The sequence below is a fragment of the Pteropus medius genome, unplaced genomic scaffold (genome assembly GCF_902729225.1).
Source record: "Pteropus medius unplaced genomic scaffold, Ma_sr-lr_union100, whole genome shotgun sequence".
Classification (NCBI taxonomy): domain Eukaryota; kingdom Metazoa; phylum Chordata; class Mammalia; order Chiroptera; family Pteropodidae; genus Pteropus; species Pteropus medius.
In genome coordinates, this window is record NW_024344240.1 from 13,673,358 (window position 1) to 13,689,316 (window position 15,959).

At 32.1% G+C, this 15,959-nt stretch overlaps 1 protein-coding gene across 1 annotated transcript; it reads left to right on the forward strand.

The window, feature by feature from the left end:
• Nucleotides 1–478: 478 nt before the first annotated feature.
• On the forward strand, nt 479–9,480 carry NTS (neurotensin). The gene is made up of 4 exons (XM_039869325.1): nt 479–788; nt 3,096–3,157; nt 6,706–6,930; nt 9,256–9,480. Exons 1-4 carry the CDS (start codon nt 716–718, stop codon nt 9,406–9,408), a joined length of 513 nt encoding a protein of 170 aa, XP_039725259.1. The 5' UTR covers nt 479–715; the 3' UTR covers nt 9,409–9,480.
• The last annotated feature ends 6,479 nt before the right edge of the window (nt 9,481–15,959 follow it).

Sequence of the window (15,959 nt, forward strand, 5' to 3'; positions counted from 1 at the left end):
TGACTTTTTCTCTTTATATAATTTATTTTGCTTAACTCCAATATTATAACTGATTATCTGATTATCTTTCACTTCCTTCTTTAAGCATATATTATCTAAAACCTATATTACTCTCGAAACCACAACATATTTACTCAAAAGTGCGTTATCAGAAAAGAATCCTAACTCTTTAAGAACTTCCAAACCTAAAGAATCACTGATTTCATACATTCATCCTGAAGATGTTGCTTACATTGGAAATAATAGATCTCATTCTTTACAAAATCAGAATGACAACTTAGAGCCAGTGAATGAGAGGAAATAGAGAACGGTACTGGAAGTTCTTGTCCTGGATGCTCTCTCTATGGAATTGCTTTTGAATTACTCCTTCTGTGAGTCAGAAGTCTGGAGTAGCAGCGACAATTAGAGAGGATGTCACTTTCAGTCGTGCTTCAGAAGTGTAAGAGGAGAGAGAGGGACAAAGGAAAAGGGGAGGAGAAAGTGGGGAAAGGTGGGGTGGGATGGGGATGAAGGGAAGGCACATCCTGAAAAGATAATCCCTGTAGTCTCATGACATCATCCTCCTGCCTATATATATATAGGGAATGGCCAAAGCATCTCTCACAGTTCAGTCACTTTCCAAGTCAGCTGAAGGCAAGAGGAAGCACTAGAGAGAGCCCTTACTTCAGCGGGTCTCTGAGGTTTATAGACTTGGCTTGCTAGAAATCTCAAGGAGATGATGGCAGGAATGAAAATCCAGCTGGCATGCATGATACTCCTGGCTTTCAGCTCCTGGAGTCTGTGCTCAGGTAAGCTCAGCTGCATTTCACAACTCCTTGAAGTGATTTCTTTTTCCCTTTTTTGCAGTTTGTTGCTTCTTATGTTAATGTACCCAAGGAGAAGAGTTTCTCCCTTATTCTGGATTTCTTTTTTGTTTTTTTTTGTTTTTTTTTGTGATAGAAGCTGAATATTTTCTTTCTCTGTCTTTATGATTATAAGACCTGAACACTTTCTTTTCTGTTTTTAAATCTGCAAGGCAATAAAAGGGATTTCAATGAAATACTTTATGCCCTTCTTTTGAATGTAATTACCAGAAGGGGAAAACAAAAAGCAAACAAAAAACCTGAAACTAAATGAGGCTGGTTACTATTTAATAATAAGTACAGAGATGGTGCTTTGTCAAAGTGCAAACTCGTAATTAAAGCCCATTTCATTCAAAATGCTCTATCTCGTTCTCAGTCATTCTCTTAAAAGGCAGTGGCTTCTCCAACTTCCAAATTATTTTTCTTAACTCTGACTCTGTGTGGTAAGATAACAATATGAAAATCGATGATTAATGAATAAATGAATAAAGTATTATTTGTAGAAAATTATTTCTAGAAAAATACAAAAATATTCCAAGTCCTTTTGGTGAATACATTTTATAGTTTTTCTATGTGACAAATAGACATCCTATAATTTAATTATTTTATTTTTTTACATGTTGTTTAAGCAGATACAAAATGTATTTGGCAAATTGGTGTACCTATGTTAAGGAAAATTATTTACCTGCAGGATGTTTTGCATATAATATAATTACTAAATATCTAAATATTTAAATCTTATTGAAAATAAGATTTAAATTTAGAAGAGTGACATGAAATATAATGATTACAGTATACTTCACTAATGTTAAAAAAACTACATCAAAGTTAAAAGAAAAACAAGAAATAAATGTAGGAAAAATTATTTAACCTGTTTTATACATTTTTATCTTATAAAAATGACATTGAAATGTTTAATTCAAACTCCTGCTATGATTTCATTTAAATTATAAAATTAAATCTATCAAAAAATATAAATGTCATTTAGAAAAAATTTTAATTTCTTTTGATCTTCAAAAAAATACTTGGAACTTCTAACTTTGTAATTTTTTATGAGATAAATATTAATTTTTTTTACAGTTATGATTTTATCTAATAGTTACATGAGGTTAGAAGTGTACTTAGAGCACGTGAGAAAAACTAGGTTATTGATGAAATATTTTGTTTATTAAATCTTGAAACTTCTTGCTGTAATAAGCCAAATTTTATGGGAATTTTGGTATACATTTTTTTATAAATGGCTAAAGGAATTAATCACTCCTTTTGAAAAACAGATTTGGCCCCTAAAAATAGGAGGAAAAAAAGATCTCTGGTGTAATTTAGTTCTTAATTTAGTTTCTCCAAGTGTGACAAAACTTCTTAATAATAGTGTAGAGTGCAAGGAAGATAGAATAATTTTAACTTCTGCTTTATGACTTATAGATCAGTGAGTTTGATTTAAGTCATCTTATTACAGTGTCCTATAACTTTATTTTTATTACCTTATAATAGTTCCTAATTTTTCTTCTCTGTAGAGTATTCATTAGTGGAAACTGGAAAGGATATTTAAAAAATATCAGAAATCCATTTTTAACTCTGTTGTACATGTATTGATGGATAGCTTCCCTTCTGCTTAAACAATTTCCTTAATAGACTGTGATAAGATTGCTAAGTATACATAATTCTAAATTCTTGTTTAAATTAAAAAAAAAAATCTTTCAAAATGTGTTTTGTAAAATAGCATCTCAAGTTAAATTTGAATGTCTTTCTTGTTTTAAAATTATCAGTAAGCAATGCTTTTTAGTATTTTTGTTGTTGTCTTAAAAAGTCTTTTATGCACACCTTTTCATTATGTTGTGTTTTTAAATATTAATATGCATGTAGTCTATATATGTAAATTATTGCTGGTGAAATTAACCAGCATATTTGATGACATTTCTATTATAAGATATAATCTTTTTTTTTTTTTTTAATTCTGAGATTTAGAGATTAAACAACTCTAATCATCAATAGCCCTCTTGGCATATAATCAGGTGTTTATTTTCTTAGAAGAGCTTCTGTTATCCTAGCTGTCTGTTAACCTAAAACAAACAAACAAACAAAAAATATATACGTATACTTTTTTCTGATTAATATTTTAAGTTGAATAAAAACAGAAGAAAGACAATAAACCTCTAAGACTAATTTTTTGAGATTAATCTAAAATCTATAGGTTACAATATAATTATATGATATGTGATTATATATTAAACATGTGGTTTTAATTTTACTCAGATTCAGAAGAGGAAATGAAAGCACTGGAAGCAGATTTATTGACCAATATGCATACATCAAAGGTAACTTTCTTTTCTTTAACCAAGGATTGAAAAACACTCGAAGATTGAACTCTCATTATAAACATGATGTCCTATTCCTATAGTAATAACTTCCCATCGAGACAGAAAAGTTCATTGGGAGGCACTTCCTTTCTCTGAAACTTTTCTTTGAGTTCAAAGGAGTTAAGGGTGTTGATGTGACAGGAAAAGAAATTATAGTGACTCTTAATCAATATATTGTAACTTTAATTAAATAGTCACATATTATTTATGTGGACATGTACATGTATTTAAAAGAATCCCATTTCCATTCCTGTCACATTGTGTATGATGAAAGGTATATTGACCTCAAGTTAAATACATATATGAAAAATAAGTGATATTTTTGCTTTTTTAATTATAGTGAAGAAAGTAAAATGAAATTCTTAAATTAAAAATGAAAGTTCATGACAATTCATGAATAAATGTAGTAGACTAGCAAACAGAAGCTTTGAGATCTAATCCAGCAGCTGTAACTTAAGAACTTTTGCTCTTAAGCAAGCAGGCAATTGACATTGTTTGCCTTCATTTCCTTATTTTTAAATTCTCGGGTTGGAGTTCATAATCTCTTAGATATTTACATTAAATCCATGCTTAGATTTAAATTCTTCCTATAACAGAAGTATTATCTGTCCTTGCTCATTGTTTTTATTGAATCAAGTAAAACTTGATATATCGAACCTTATTATTCCTCTCTTTGGGTTTTGAAAGCAAGGTTCTTAGATCCCAACCTGTACCTAAGGGCAAAAAATTAAATTAGGATATACTTGATTACCATGCTACCACACAATATTGATTTACCTCGAATGAATCAATCAGTGTGCATCTAAATGTAGAGTTAGAGAATAGGGTTCCCAATCAAAAGATATTTCTCAAAGAAAAAAACAAGTTTTGAGATGAGGCAGTCACCTGGTGCAATCACTGTTACAACACTGGGAGACTGAAGCTGAAGACTCAACAGATGTTATGGTAAGAAAGTAAGTTCTCCAAACTCCTGGCTAATTTCTGTAGCAATGCTCCTAATCAAGTCTCATCGTGTCAGGTTTCTCTTTCCTAATTGTTTAAGGTACAACTATCTTCACTATATAAGTAGAATTATGTTTGCTAGTATTCTGGTATAGCTTTATTAAGAAACAAAACCTTGTACTGTATGTTTTCTTCAGAGTCTCAAAAAAAAAAACTGCTGGAATGTTGTAATTTTCTGTGATCAGACTCAATGCCTTGTATATGATAAGTGTTTAATAAATATTAATGAACTAACTAATTTATGAACTAATGGAAATCCAGGATTCATTACTAACCCTCACCTTTGGTGGTGAGTATTAGTCATATCGATTAGGTCCATTTAATGAAGAAAACAGAAATTTGACCAGGATCTTATTCAGTATTAGGAAGTTAAATCAAATAATGGTAAGTAGGCTATCTCTGTGTCCCAGTATGTTATCAATCCTTGAGAATGTTCCTTGTGCACTAGAGAAGAATGTATAAGCAGCTGTTTTGGGATGGAAGACTCTGTATATGTCAATAATATCCAATTGGTCTAATGTGTCATTTAAGGTTGTTGTTTCCTTATTGATTTTCTGTTTGGATGATCCCTCCATATTCAACATTGGGGTATTTAGGTCCCCTACTATGATAGTGTTTTGGTCTGTTTCTCCCTTTAGTTCTGTTAGTAATTGCTTTATATATTTTGGGATTCCCTGAAGATGGTATGGAGGAGAAGAAAAGAGAAGTTAGATAGGATGAAAGGAGTCAAATATGTGGTGACAGAAAGAAATTTATAAGCAGTGAACAAACAATGCAATATATATATATGCTTTCCTGTTGAATTGTATATCTGAAACTTACTGGATTTTGTTAACCAATGTCACCATAATAAAAAGAAATAAAATAATAATAAAATAAAATAAAATAAAAATAATAGTAAATAGGAACCACAGATATTCTTATTGTCTTCATCTTAAAAAACAATGAGATAATATTTTAAATTTCTTATCTACAGGCTTAGGCCTATTCTAAACATTTGTATAAAATAATTTAATAAGTAAGATTGCTTATTGTTAAAGAAAAGTTATTTGTAATGCTTGTTAAAGGTAGTAAGGAAAACTTTAATCAACAGGAGCTATCGCAATGGGGGTTTTTCAGAAATTGGATTTAACTCCAAATATAACAAGGACAAGTGTGGAGCAAGGTGAGGGTCAATGGATGGGAAATTCCTAAGAGGAAACATTAAGGATAGGAAGATTTTTTTAGATGACTCAATAGGATTCTCATGTTGAGAGTGGAAATTTGATCAAATATCAGATATATCTAAAGTGATCAAATACCAAGAGGGAGGCATTTTTGCTACACCGACTCAGCTGGCTTTTTGTTAAAACTGGAATAAGTGGACCAAAGACAGAACCCAAGGTCTAGACATAGTCAAGAAGAAGGCTCAGAGGAGCCTGACTCAGATTTGGTCAAGGAGAAAGTCTGTCATTCCCCTGAGTGAAATAATTTAAAATTTATTCAAAATTTCTCAAATATATGAGCACTTAGACATCCTTTGGTCAAGAGTGCTTTCTCTGCTATGCTTCCTAGGTAAGACTGAGATTAATATGTGACATTACATAGTAGTGTTGAGTGATATAGTGCCTATTTTACATGGCAGAAGGCAACAAGGTAATTAACTTAGTTTTCTCATCCAAAAAATAATCAGACAATACTAGGCTTGTCAGATACTTTATGAATAAAGCCTTCTGTGGTCAAATTAGTTTGGGAAAGATCAGATACTATACTGGCACCAATGAAAAGTTAAAATGTGGATTTGCAAGTAAAAAGTTCTGAGAATACTTACTTAAATTTAAGAAGCCTTTAAATTTTTTTTTAAACTCAAGTTTTTTAATTTATTTGATAGCGGAACTCCTCTTTTAAAACCAGTAAGTACAGAACTAGTATTCTTAGGAACACACTGGAAAATACTCAATTAGAAAGCTCTCTAAAGAGCTTTTCAAATGTCTTATAGTATCTCATTAATCGGCAGGATGTACGATATTGCTGCCATACAATGAAGCATGTTTCCTCTAAGTTTTCGTAATAAAAAAATTGAAACAATGGCTGAATAATCATATCCAAGGGACCTAGTCGATAGGATCTTCAGACTGTTGAAAACATTTCAGTGACTATGTTCATACTCACAGCTTTGCCTATCCTTTGGATAAAATTTAAATCAAAGGGAATGTACATTTTACAATTTTAATACATATTGCCAAAACACCCTTTAAGAAATTACACTGATCTACATCCAGAGCGATGAACATTTAGGAAGGTGTGTGAGTCTCATGTCCCCAAGAGTACACCAATGAGAGTACTTGTATTTTTAAAAGTCTTCCAATCTAATGGTAGCCAAGCTGAACATCATTCTACATGTTTCTTTTACATAATTCTCCTTTGATGAGAGATTCCATGACTTTTCTGCTCTTATTACTTATTTTTTATTCATAAATATAAGATTAAAATGCAATATTTATTTATTTATTTTTATATTTCAGATCAGTAAGGCAAGGGTTCCATCTTGGAAAATGACCCTGCTAAATATTTGCAGTCTGATAAATAACCTCAACAGCCAAGCTGAGGAAACAGAGGAGTTTCGTGAAGAGGACCTTATTACAAGAAAGAAATTCCCCACTGCTTTAGATGGCTTTAGCTTGGAAGCAATGTTGACAGTATACCAGATCCGAAATATCTGTCACAGCAGGGCCTTTCAACATTGGGAGGTAAAACAAAAAGAAAATATGAGTATAATTATGGTTAGCTCTCATTTGTACTGAATTTTTTAGCCTGATCATTATCATAACAGGAAGACTTACAATATTCAAGAAGAAGAAGCCATGTGTTGAGGTTAACATTCCTTCAGATCTTCAAAGTGTCCTTCAAATATTTGGAGTTTAGCAAAATATTTTTTCTTCAATCTTAAAAGGGGGATGTATCTTAAGAGGCAGATTTGATCCACATGCTTTTATTATGCTTAAATAGATGGCATGCTTAGGCAATTTTTGGTGGTAGTGGTAGTAGCATGCCTAAGAAATTTAGAGAATTCAAATGTCTTCTTAAAAAAACAGTTATGTGTGTTTATAAACAAACACAAAACACTAAAGGTTCCATTTGTATTTGAAATAGTAGGCAAATAAAACCAGAATAATAGGAATCTTTCTCTCTCTCTCTCTCTCTCTCTCTCTCTCTATATATATATATATATAGCCACAAGATTTAAAAAGCCGATGGCTGGCTATATATATATATATATACCCCATACATATATGCATATATTTTATTTCTATTTCAATTGAATGCATGGATTTCAGGCATCCTTAGCAGCTAAACCAGAGCCATCACAGCCAAGACATCCTAGTTCCATTATACTGAACAATAATGAAGTACTGGATGAATCTGTTGTATTAAATACTATGCTGATGACTCGCCACCTTTTGTTTGGGAACGTTTATTCCTTTGGAAGAGTGAAATATGCTTTAAAGAAAAAAATGAAAAAAAAAGTTTTTAAATTCTGAGAAGGGAAACAACTTTTTCAGATAATCTCTAAGAGAAATTTGCCTAATATTTTATATTCTGGACTTACATCAACATTAAAAATCTGAAGGTACCATCTCTTCTAAATAACAATTCCTATAACTGCCTATCACAGATACCTTATGGAAAAGAACAAATGCAAAACAACTTCTAGAGTTTATTCTAACATAAACAAAAGATGTTTTCTAGATGAAAAATCAAAAAGTTAGTTTTAATTTTATTTGATTGGCTATTCATCCCTTAATTCCAATTTCAGCTAAATGATTTAGTCTTTAAAATGTTATTTAAGTCATAAACACTTGAAAAATACTAACTTTAACATAGGGAAATGTCAATTACATTCTATTTATTCAGAAGAAAAACTCTCAATAAAGTATTACACAACTAAATCAGTTGTACTTAAGACTTTGCTGTTTTAAATATTACTGAATGATTTAAAATAAAAATATTATTCAGAGCATAGTACGAGTAATTACAGACTGCACACAGAAAGAAACAAAAGATTAAGAAGCTAGATTGTCTGATATTAGTTTTTTTTTTCTCCTCTGAAATTGAATAGCTGTGGGTTGAAATAAAATAATAGTTTGTGACATGATTCAATGCATACGAATTATAATTAAAAAGTCTTCTATCAGTATTAGTTACAGTTGCCCCAATGTTTAGAAGACTATCACAAATAAGAATACTATTCTTATCTTAAGCATTTATTTGTTTTAAATTTCATGTAAATTATGTATAAAACTGAAGAAAGAGTTTTATGCTAGCTGAAATTATTAAATAAGAATGGTATTATCAGAAAAAGTGTTTGGTACTACTTTTAGAATGGGGCATACTCCATGGGATATTAGACAAGATTCTACCTGGAGATTAGCTCCCTTGAGTTATTGAATCTGAACTTGCTTTTAATTATTAAACACTACAATCTAAAGAGATCTTTACCATTAAAACAGAGCTTTCACATATGTTTATTTCTATGACTGAGTAAATTAGTCAGGCAACCCCTCTGTGAATGAGAATGGATCTCTGGAATGGCTTTCAAGTCAAGTCAGTAAATAACTTAATTTAGTATAAAATCCTGTTTACCTTCGAGGACAAACTTGGTTTATTAGATTATTATTAGATTCAAATCTTTTTACTTGTTGTGATTTATATTTCTACAACATTTCAGTCTAGCATAAATCAAAGCCTGAAAAATACTCAGTTCTATTAAGTGTGCTGCTTCAATTAGAGGCGTTAGTTTACAGTCTTGACATATGAAGAAAAAAATTTAAAAGGCTAGACTGATGAACTAGGAAGAACACTGAAAAGAGAATCAGAAAAACCATGTTCTCATCCTTTCTCAGCCACTTGATAGCCATCTGTCCTAGGACAAAACAATTAATTGCTTTGAACTTCATATATTTCATTCACGTGTCTTACTGTCTAAATAGCAAATGAGATAAAATGTAGAAAAATACTCTGGAATGGAAGACTTTATGCATGCAAATTTCATTCATATTCTGTCTATCTTGCAGTTAATTCAGGAAGATGTTCTTGAAAATGGAAATGACAAAAATGAAAAGGAAGAAGTTATAAAGAGAAAAATTCCTTACATTCTGAAACGACAGCTATATGAGAATAAACCCAGAAGACCTTACATACTCAAAAGAGGTTCTTACTACTACTGAGAGAATATTTGTTTACATGTGATTGTGACTTATCATTCTTTAATTAAATATCAAATTATATTTGTGTGGAAATGTGACAAAACAGAATTATTTTGTCTCTGCTACATTGTGGTTTATTGGATGTGATTTTTCTGCATTAATATAAATTGGGCTAAATGTTTTCAAATAAATCTAGATCTTGAGGATGATGTGTTGTGTATAATTGGAGTAGATATTTATGAGGTCACATATAGAATGTTTTGTAATTTTACAAGGAACTTAATGGGTTGTTTAAACAGTCAAAATATTTGACATTTTAAATTAAATTGTAAGAGACTATAACAGAGTCCTATGGCAAAATCTAGCCTGCATATCATTAACGCAACACTGTAACATTACTTCTTTTATTATTTGACTGGCATTTTTTAATTGGAAGAAATGCATGCTCTTTTCCAAGACTCACTCCTTAATCTCAGCTATGTGGAGGTAAAAATAGAATTATCTTAAAAGAATGATTAATGAACAAGTGATAATAATGCCTCTTAATGAATGATTTTTGACTGAATTTGTTTTTCTGTTAAATAAACTTAATAGCTAATAAAAAGACAAGCCATCAGAACCACGTTTCTCTGCAAATTTACTTCCATTAGAAGAGTTACCCTTTATTGACTTTTGTCCCCCTCACACTCTGTTTAGTAAATGATAACTTTAGTTTTAACTTCACTGAGGAATATGTGCAACTAATATTTTTCCCAATTGGGAGGAAACTTTTGAAGCAAAAAGAATACTTGAAATAATCCCTCAAATATTTTGTTTAAGATCATACTTATGGTGGGGTGGTCTCATAAGCTCTCACAGCCTGTACATCTCACCGTTAATAGTGGCATCTTAGATTCTCATTCTTATAGGGGTCTAAGAAGACCTCTCCTCACAGGGCTACCGCCTAGTCCACAGTCATCTGTGAAAGAAAATATCAGGTTATGAGTTGTTCTGGAATTAAGGAGCTTTCAGAACTCCATGTCCTTTTGATGAGATTGTTCTCCCCTGGGCTAAACCCCACTCAGGAGCATTTAAGAGCGGCCCACTGATCTCTGAGTTTTTCTGGTAAAACTATCCCTTCCCACAACCACCACCCCACTGTCTTTCAGTATCTCATGAACTTCAACATTAAAAAGTGCCCAAAGCTGTGATCCTATGAGGGAAACTATTTTATAGGGATTGATTAGGAGTACATACTCCAGGGTCAGAATGCCCGGATTTAGTTCCACTATCACTAGTAACCTTGGATAACTTATGTAAACTCTATTTCCTCAACCACAAAAATGTGGAAAATAATGAGGTTTGGAGGAGAATAAAATAATATGTAAAATGCTTAAAATGGTGTCTGGAACATATTAATAACAAATTTAATAGTTCTGGACACTTTCATACCATTTTTTCTTTCTCATTCAAAAACTACAGAGCGTGACACGATTTCACATATTAACCCATTGTGTTTTGAACAACTACTTATCTCCGAATTACTTATTTCATTCATTATCCTTGAGGACTTCCACATACCTGTGCAAAATACATTCGATAATCTTCCTTCTCAGTTTCTGAAAGCTTCACTTCCAACTATGAACATTTTATTTATTTCATCTCATCCAGTCACTTCCATGGTCATACCATAGAATTTTTCACTACCAATAAATTAAATCTCTTTAAAAATCTCAATTTTAAGCATGGTACTCTTTAAACATTATCTTTTCTTTCCAGTTCATATAATCTAGCACTCTCACTCCAACATTTATCATCTTGTCTAATCTATTGTCCTCACTTCTTTTTACTCCTCACTTTCTACTCATGCCCTCGCTTTGCTTTTTACTTGGCCTAGAGTCTGTGGTTCAAAAATAAAATCACTCCTTTGTGACCCTCAACTCCCTGCCCTATCTTATGTGAGCCCGTGAAAACATCTTTAAGCTGAAATCTTCCCGATTCTGACCTCAGCTGAGAAGCCAACATAGCTGGAGAAAAGCACCCAAACTTGCTGAAGAGTCACACTTAACATTTGTTATCAGAAATCCCAAGTGGGCTCTTAGCATATAGTCCAGCACTCTTACTACATTTGCCTAATAAATTTGCCTCTAATTTTCACTAATGGCTGTTTTATACCTTCTCTTCTTTGAATTGCAATGTTCGTCATTCTCCTTACTTCCATCAGGTGACTTTGTAATTACTTCACTAAAAATTAAAAAATAAATAAATAAAAAGAAAATTATATCTTTTTCCTACCTCCAAATCTAACACTCACCCTTACAGTTATCCCCCACTCTTTCGTTTCAATAAAGAAATTGTCTCTTCACTTCTGAAGCTTACTCCTTCACTTCCCCATCTCAGTAAATGGTCCCACACCCTGCTCAGGCTAAAAATGCAATAGTCATTCTTAACTTCTCTCTTTTCATTTGCCATTTCATCAATTAAGAACACTTGCTGGCTTCAAATTCAAAATACACCTCAAGTCCATCTACTTCTTGCCACTTCTACCACTATTTCCCTAAGCCACAAGTTCTCTTCCTGGAACTATGGCAATTTCTTCCTAGCTGTTCCTTGTAATATTGTTTTCATCCATCTACATTCATATAGCAGAATACAATTTAAATTTTTTTAAATTATATTATGCCAGAAATTCCTTCTCAAAATCCTACAATGTCTTTTCCACTGCACTTCAAATAAAACCCAAATTCTGTCTTAGAAGGCCTTAAGGTGATCTGACATTTGCCTATTTCTCAATTTAATTTTACTCATTCTCCTCCAGTTACACTGGGCTTTTTGATATTCCTTTAACATATATGCAGCTTATTTTTGCTCCATAGGCTTTACAGTTGCTGAAAGTTCTTTTCTGGAAAGCTCTTCTGGCAGAAAATCCTTTTTCCTCAGCATACAGGTCATCCAGTTATAGACTGCATTTCCAGCCTTTCCTGTTACTAGGAATGACTAAGTTGGAGCTAATAGGATACTGAGGAGAAAAACTGTACAATGTGCGGCTCCTCTATAACTAAAGAGAAAGCGTATTCTCTGAATTTTGACTTTTTCCTCAATTTTTGACTTGAATTTGAATTTATTTTAACCATACAAATGGATACCATTCTCTGAGGATGTGATTAGTGGAACTTAACGCTTTTAGCTACTTTGTGGAGCAAAGCCACTTCACCATCCTGGACCAACCAGACTGTTACTTGAAAGAAAAATGCATTTCTAACTTATTCAGGACACTGCACTTTTCAGTCTCATTGATATAAGATCTCAACCATTATTTTAATTGTTACCATGTTCTCTAGGCCTTTTCATGGTTTATTTTTTCACATCATTTAGGTATCTGCACATGTATGTACAATGAGGACTTTTCTTAACATCCTATCTTAAATAACATTTATTCCCGAATCTATATCTCTATTTAATTTACTTATATTTCTTCACATTTGAAAAAGAAATTCAGTCACTGACACCCATCATCTAGGAGCTGGCCTGGAACCAATGGCTGAACCATGATGTTCTCCTGTTAAACATCAACAATTTCATAGACCTAAAACTTCAGACAGGGTCTTTCTAACCGTGGTGGCAAAAGACAATAAATAAGATCACTTAACCATTTCTGAGCAAAACAAAAGCAAGAACACTGCAAAACACGAAAGGTGATCAAACATACTCCTTCCCCACATAACTTGAATGACTGCTTCTTCTTTTCTAACTATTGCTTTAACTCTGATCCATTCTTCTACCTCCTGGATAAAAACTTACTGTAATATCCAATCTTAGAATTGCCCACGCTGACTTAAAACACCTAAGCCAGAGCAAAACTACACTTCTGGAATATTCTCCAAATCATCTAACACAAGCCAAAATTCAGTATTAAGCCTCTACTTGTACTGTACTATTGAGAGGCCCCATGACTTCCCACAGATGAGATCTCCAGTCCCACTAACCCTGACTTTGTGTAAGTATATTCCTGGTGGTCTTTGGCTGGTGGGCATCAGCATAGCACAGAGCATAACCTGAAATTGCATAGACATTTATTTGTTTAATTGTTTATAATCTATCACCCTCCACTAGAATGTGTTAGCTCTTAAGGACAAGGATTTTATCTTTCTCACTCATTGTTTTATTCCCAAGGTTGCACAAGAGGCCTGGTAATTGTCGGTAAGGATTTGTTTCATAAACAAATAAATTAACAGCAGAAGAACTTTCTCTCTTATAATAAAAAGTACTGTTATTAGTGAGGTGAGATTTGAACTCCAGTGTTGCCCCAGCAGCATGGCGGGGAGGGAAGAGGGTAACAATGCAGAAGTGCAATTCGTATTTTTCCTTGGTTCTTCTTTGCTGACGCAACAAAGAGTTACAGGTCAGTGGGATTTATAAAAAGTAAGATTTATTAAAGTATACTTTAGAAGGAGATGGGCCATGCTAAAGAAGGCTGCAGTCCTGTGGAATTTGGGAGGTGAAAAGATAAAAGGGAAGATCAGGGTCTCAATGAAGAGGGCTGTAACCACGCAGAAGTGGGAAAGTCTGTTTTATTTGGGGAACACGATGGGTGGTTTCAAATGCGTTCCTAGATGATTGGCATGCGAGGTCATTTGGATTGATACTTGGCTGCTACGTAACTCTTTGCCTAGTGTGCATGTGCATACCTAGAGTTCAGTCTATTATAATTAGATTCATAAACTTCAGGGCATAAATCATTCCTGCCTTTCTTAAGTTATATGCCATCATGGGATATTTCGGGGCGGCCTGTCTTGGGTCCCAACAATAGTATCACCTATATTTGGAATCTAAAAGCAAAATTTGATCTCATAGACACAGAGAGTAGAAGAGTGGTTGCCAGAGAATGGGGAATGGGGCAAATAGGGAGACACTGAAAAAGGTACAAACTTTCAGTTATAAGATGAATAAAGTTTGAAGAGCTAATGTGTAACATAGTAAATATAGTTTATAACACTGTACCTTATAATTAAAATTGGCTAAAAAGATGGAACTTAAAAAGTCTCACACACACAAAAAAAAGAAAGGAAAAGGAAGAAAAGAAATGTGAATGTGTGAGGTGATAGACATGTTAATTATCTCAATGGGGGAAAATCCTTTTACATTGTATATGCATATCAAATCATTTTGTAACTTTATCTTTTAATTTTGTCAATTTTAGATCAAGAAAGCTGAAAATAATAGTAAATCCAATCCTTACACCTTCAGCCTTCATTTATTTGGATTCTTAATGTTTCTATTCAAGCATAGATTTTATTGTAAATTAGATTGAGAATTGTTATATCATATGAAATATCTGTTTCAAATATCCACTTTAAAATCAATAATGTTTACATTATACTTTACAAAATTAGAAGTCCAATTATGTTTCTGGGATTTTATTTGTATGTTGTTATTGTAAATTTATATTTACAATATTATATAAAGAGTACAATGTTATGTGAAAATATACAGTACTATTTAAAAGTAGATATTACTAATTCTATTTTACAGATAAGAAAATTCAGTCTCAGGGGAGATAAATGACTTGCCCAGTTTTGAAGTGGGTGTAAGTGACAGAATCAGGATTTGAATTCAAATGTGTTTAACTCTATAGCCTGTGACCTAATCGTTCTATTCCTGTATGTCTCAGTAAGACTACATCATTGAAAACATATTTGAGTTTTAGATAGTGAGATTCCATATTTGAAATTTTATATGAATAATGGCTAAACAATATTTCACTATAATCTTTTGGTGGTGAAGAAAATGAACATAATATTCCTGAATATGTAATTTCCAATTTTGTGTTAACATGTTTATTATACAACTTCTCAAATAAAACATTTCAATACATTCTAATCTTTTTATCATATAAATATCAGTAATTGAATGAAGAATTATTTGAAGACTTTTACATTGCCTTTTCAAATATGTTTGTTACATTATGCATAAATATTTCTTTTGCTGTTTTCTCTAAATAAGTTTGTTTTCTGTGCAAACTGTAATCATTAAATTGCCATAATGAAATGTCAACAAAATTCTATTTCATATTTTTATATTTGTACTATAAGTATGTAAATTTTTTTACCTTTTTTAAAAATGAAAAGTTTAGTTATTATCTATTCCCATTTATTTGCATGTGGAAAAACCTAATTCAGCTTTTTAATTTAATGCCAAAAAATGAGGATCTTGAGAATTAAAAAAACATCTATTTTCTCCAAATGTGAGCGCTTTTGTTTCATTAAAAATAACATAAAAATTAAACTGTTTGAGCCTTTACCAACCTTTTATGATTTACAGAACACAACGATTAATATTATAAAACAAATCTCTTTTAAAATCTTGTATTTACTTTAAAAATATATTAAGAAGTTTTTCAAAAATTTCATACTATTACTTGTCTTTTATCTCTTGTTAACATGGACATTGCAAATAAACAAATCTGATTCTTCTCAGACTAGATCACTGCAGAATACACAACATTCATAAAGACCAGGGCTATTTCTAGGCTAAGTTAGGAAAAGGTGCCACTTCCTCCCAGTGGACACAGCTTTGTGCCCAGGTATAAGACC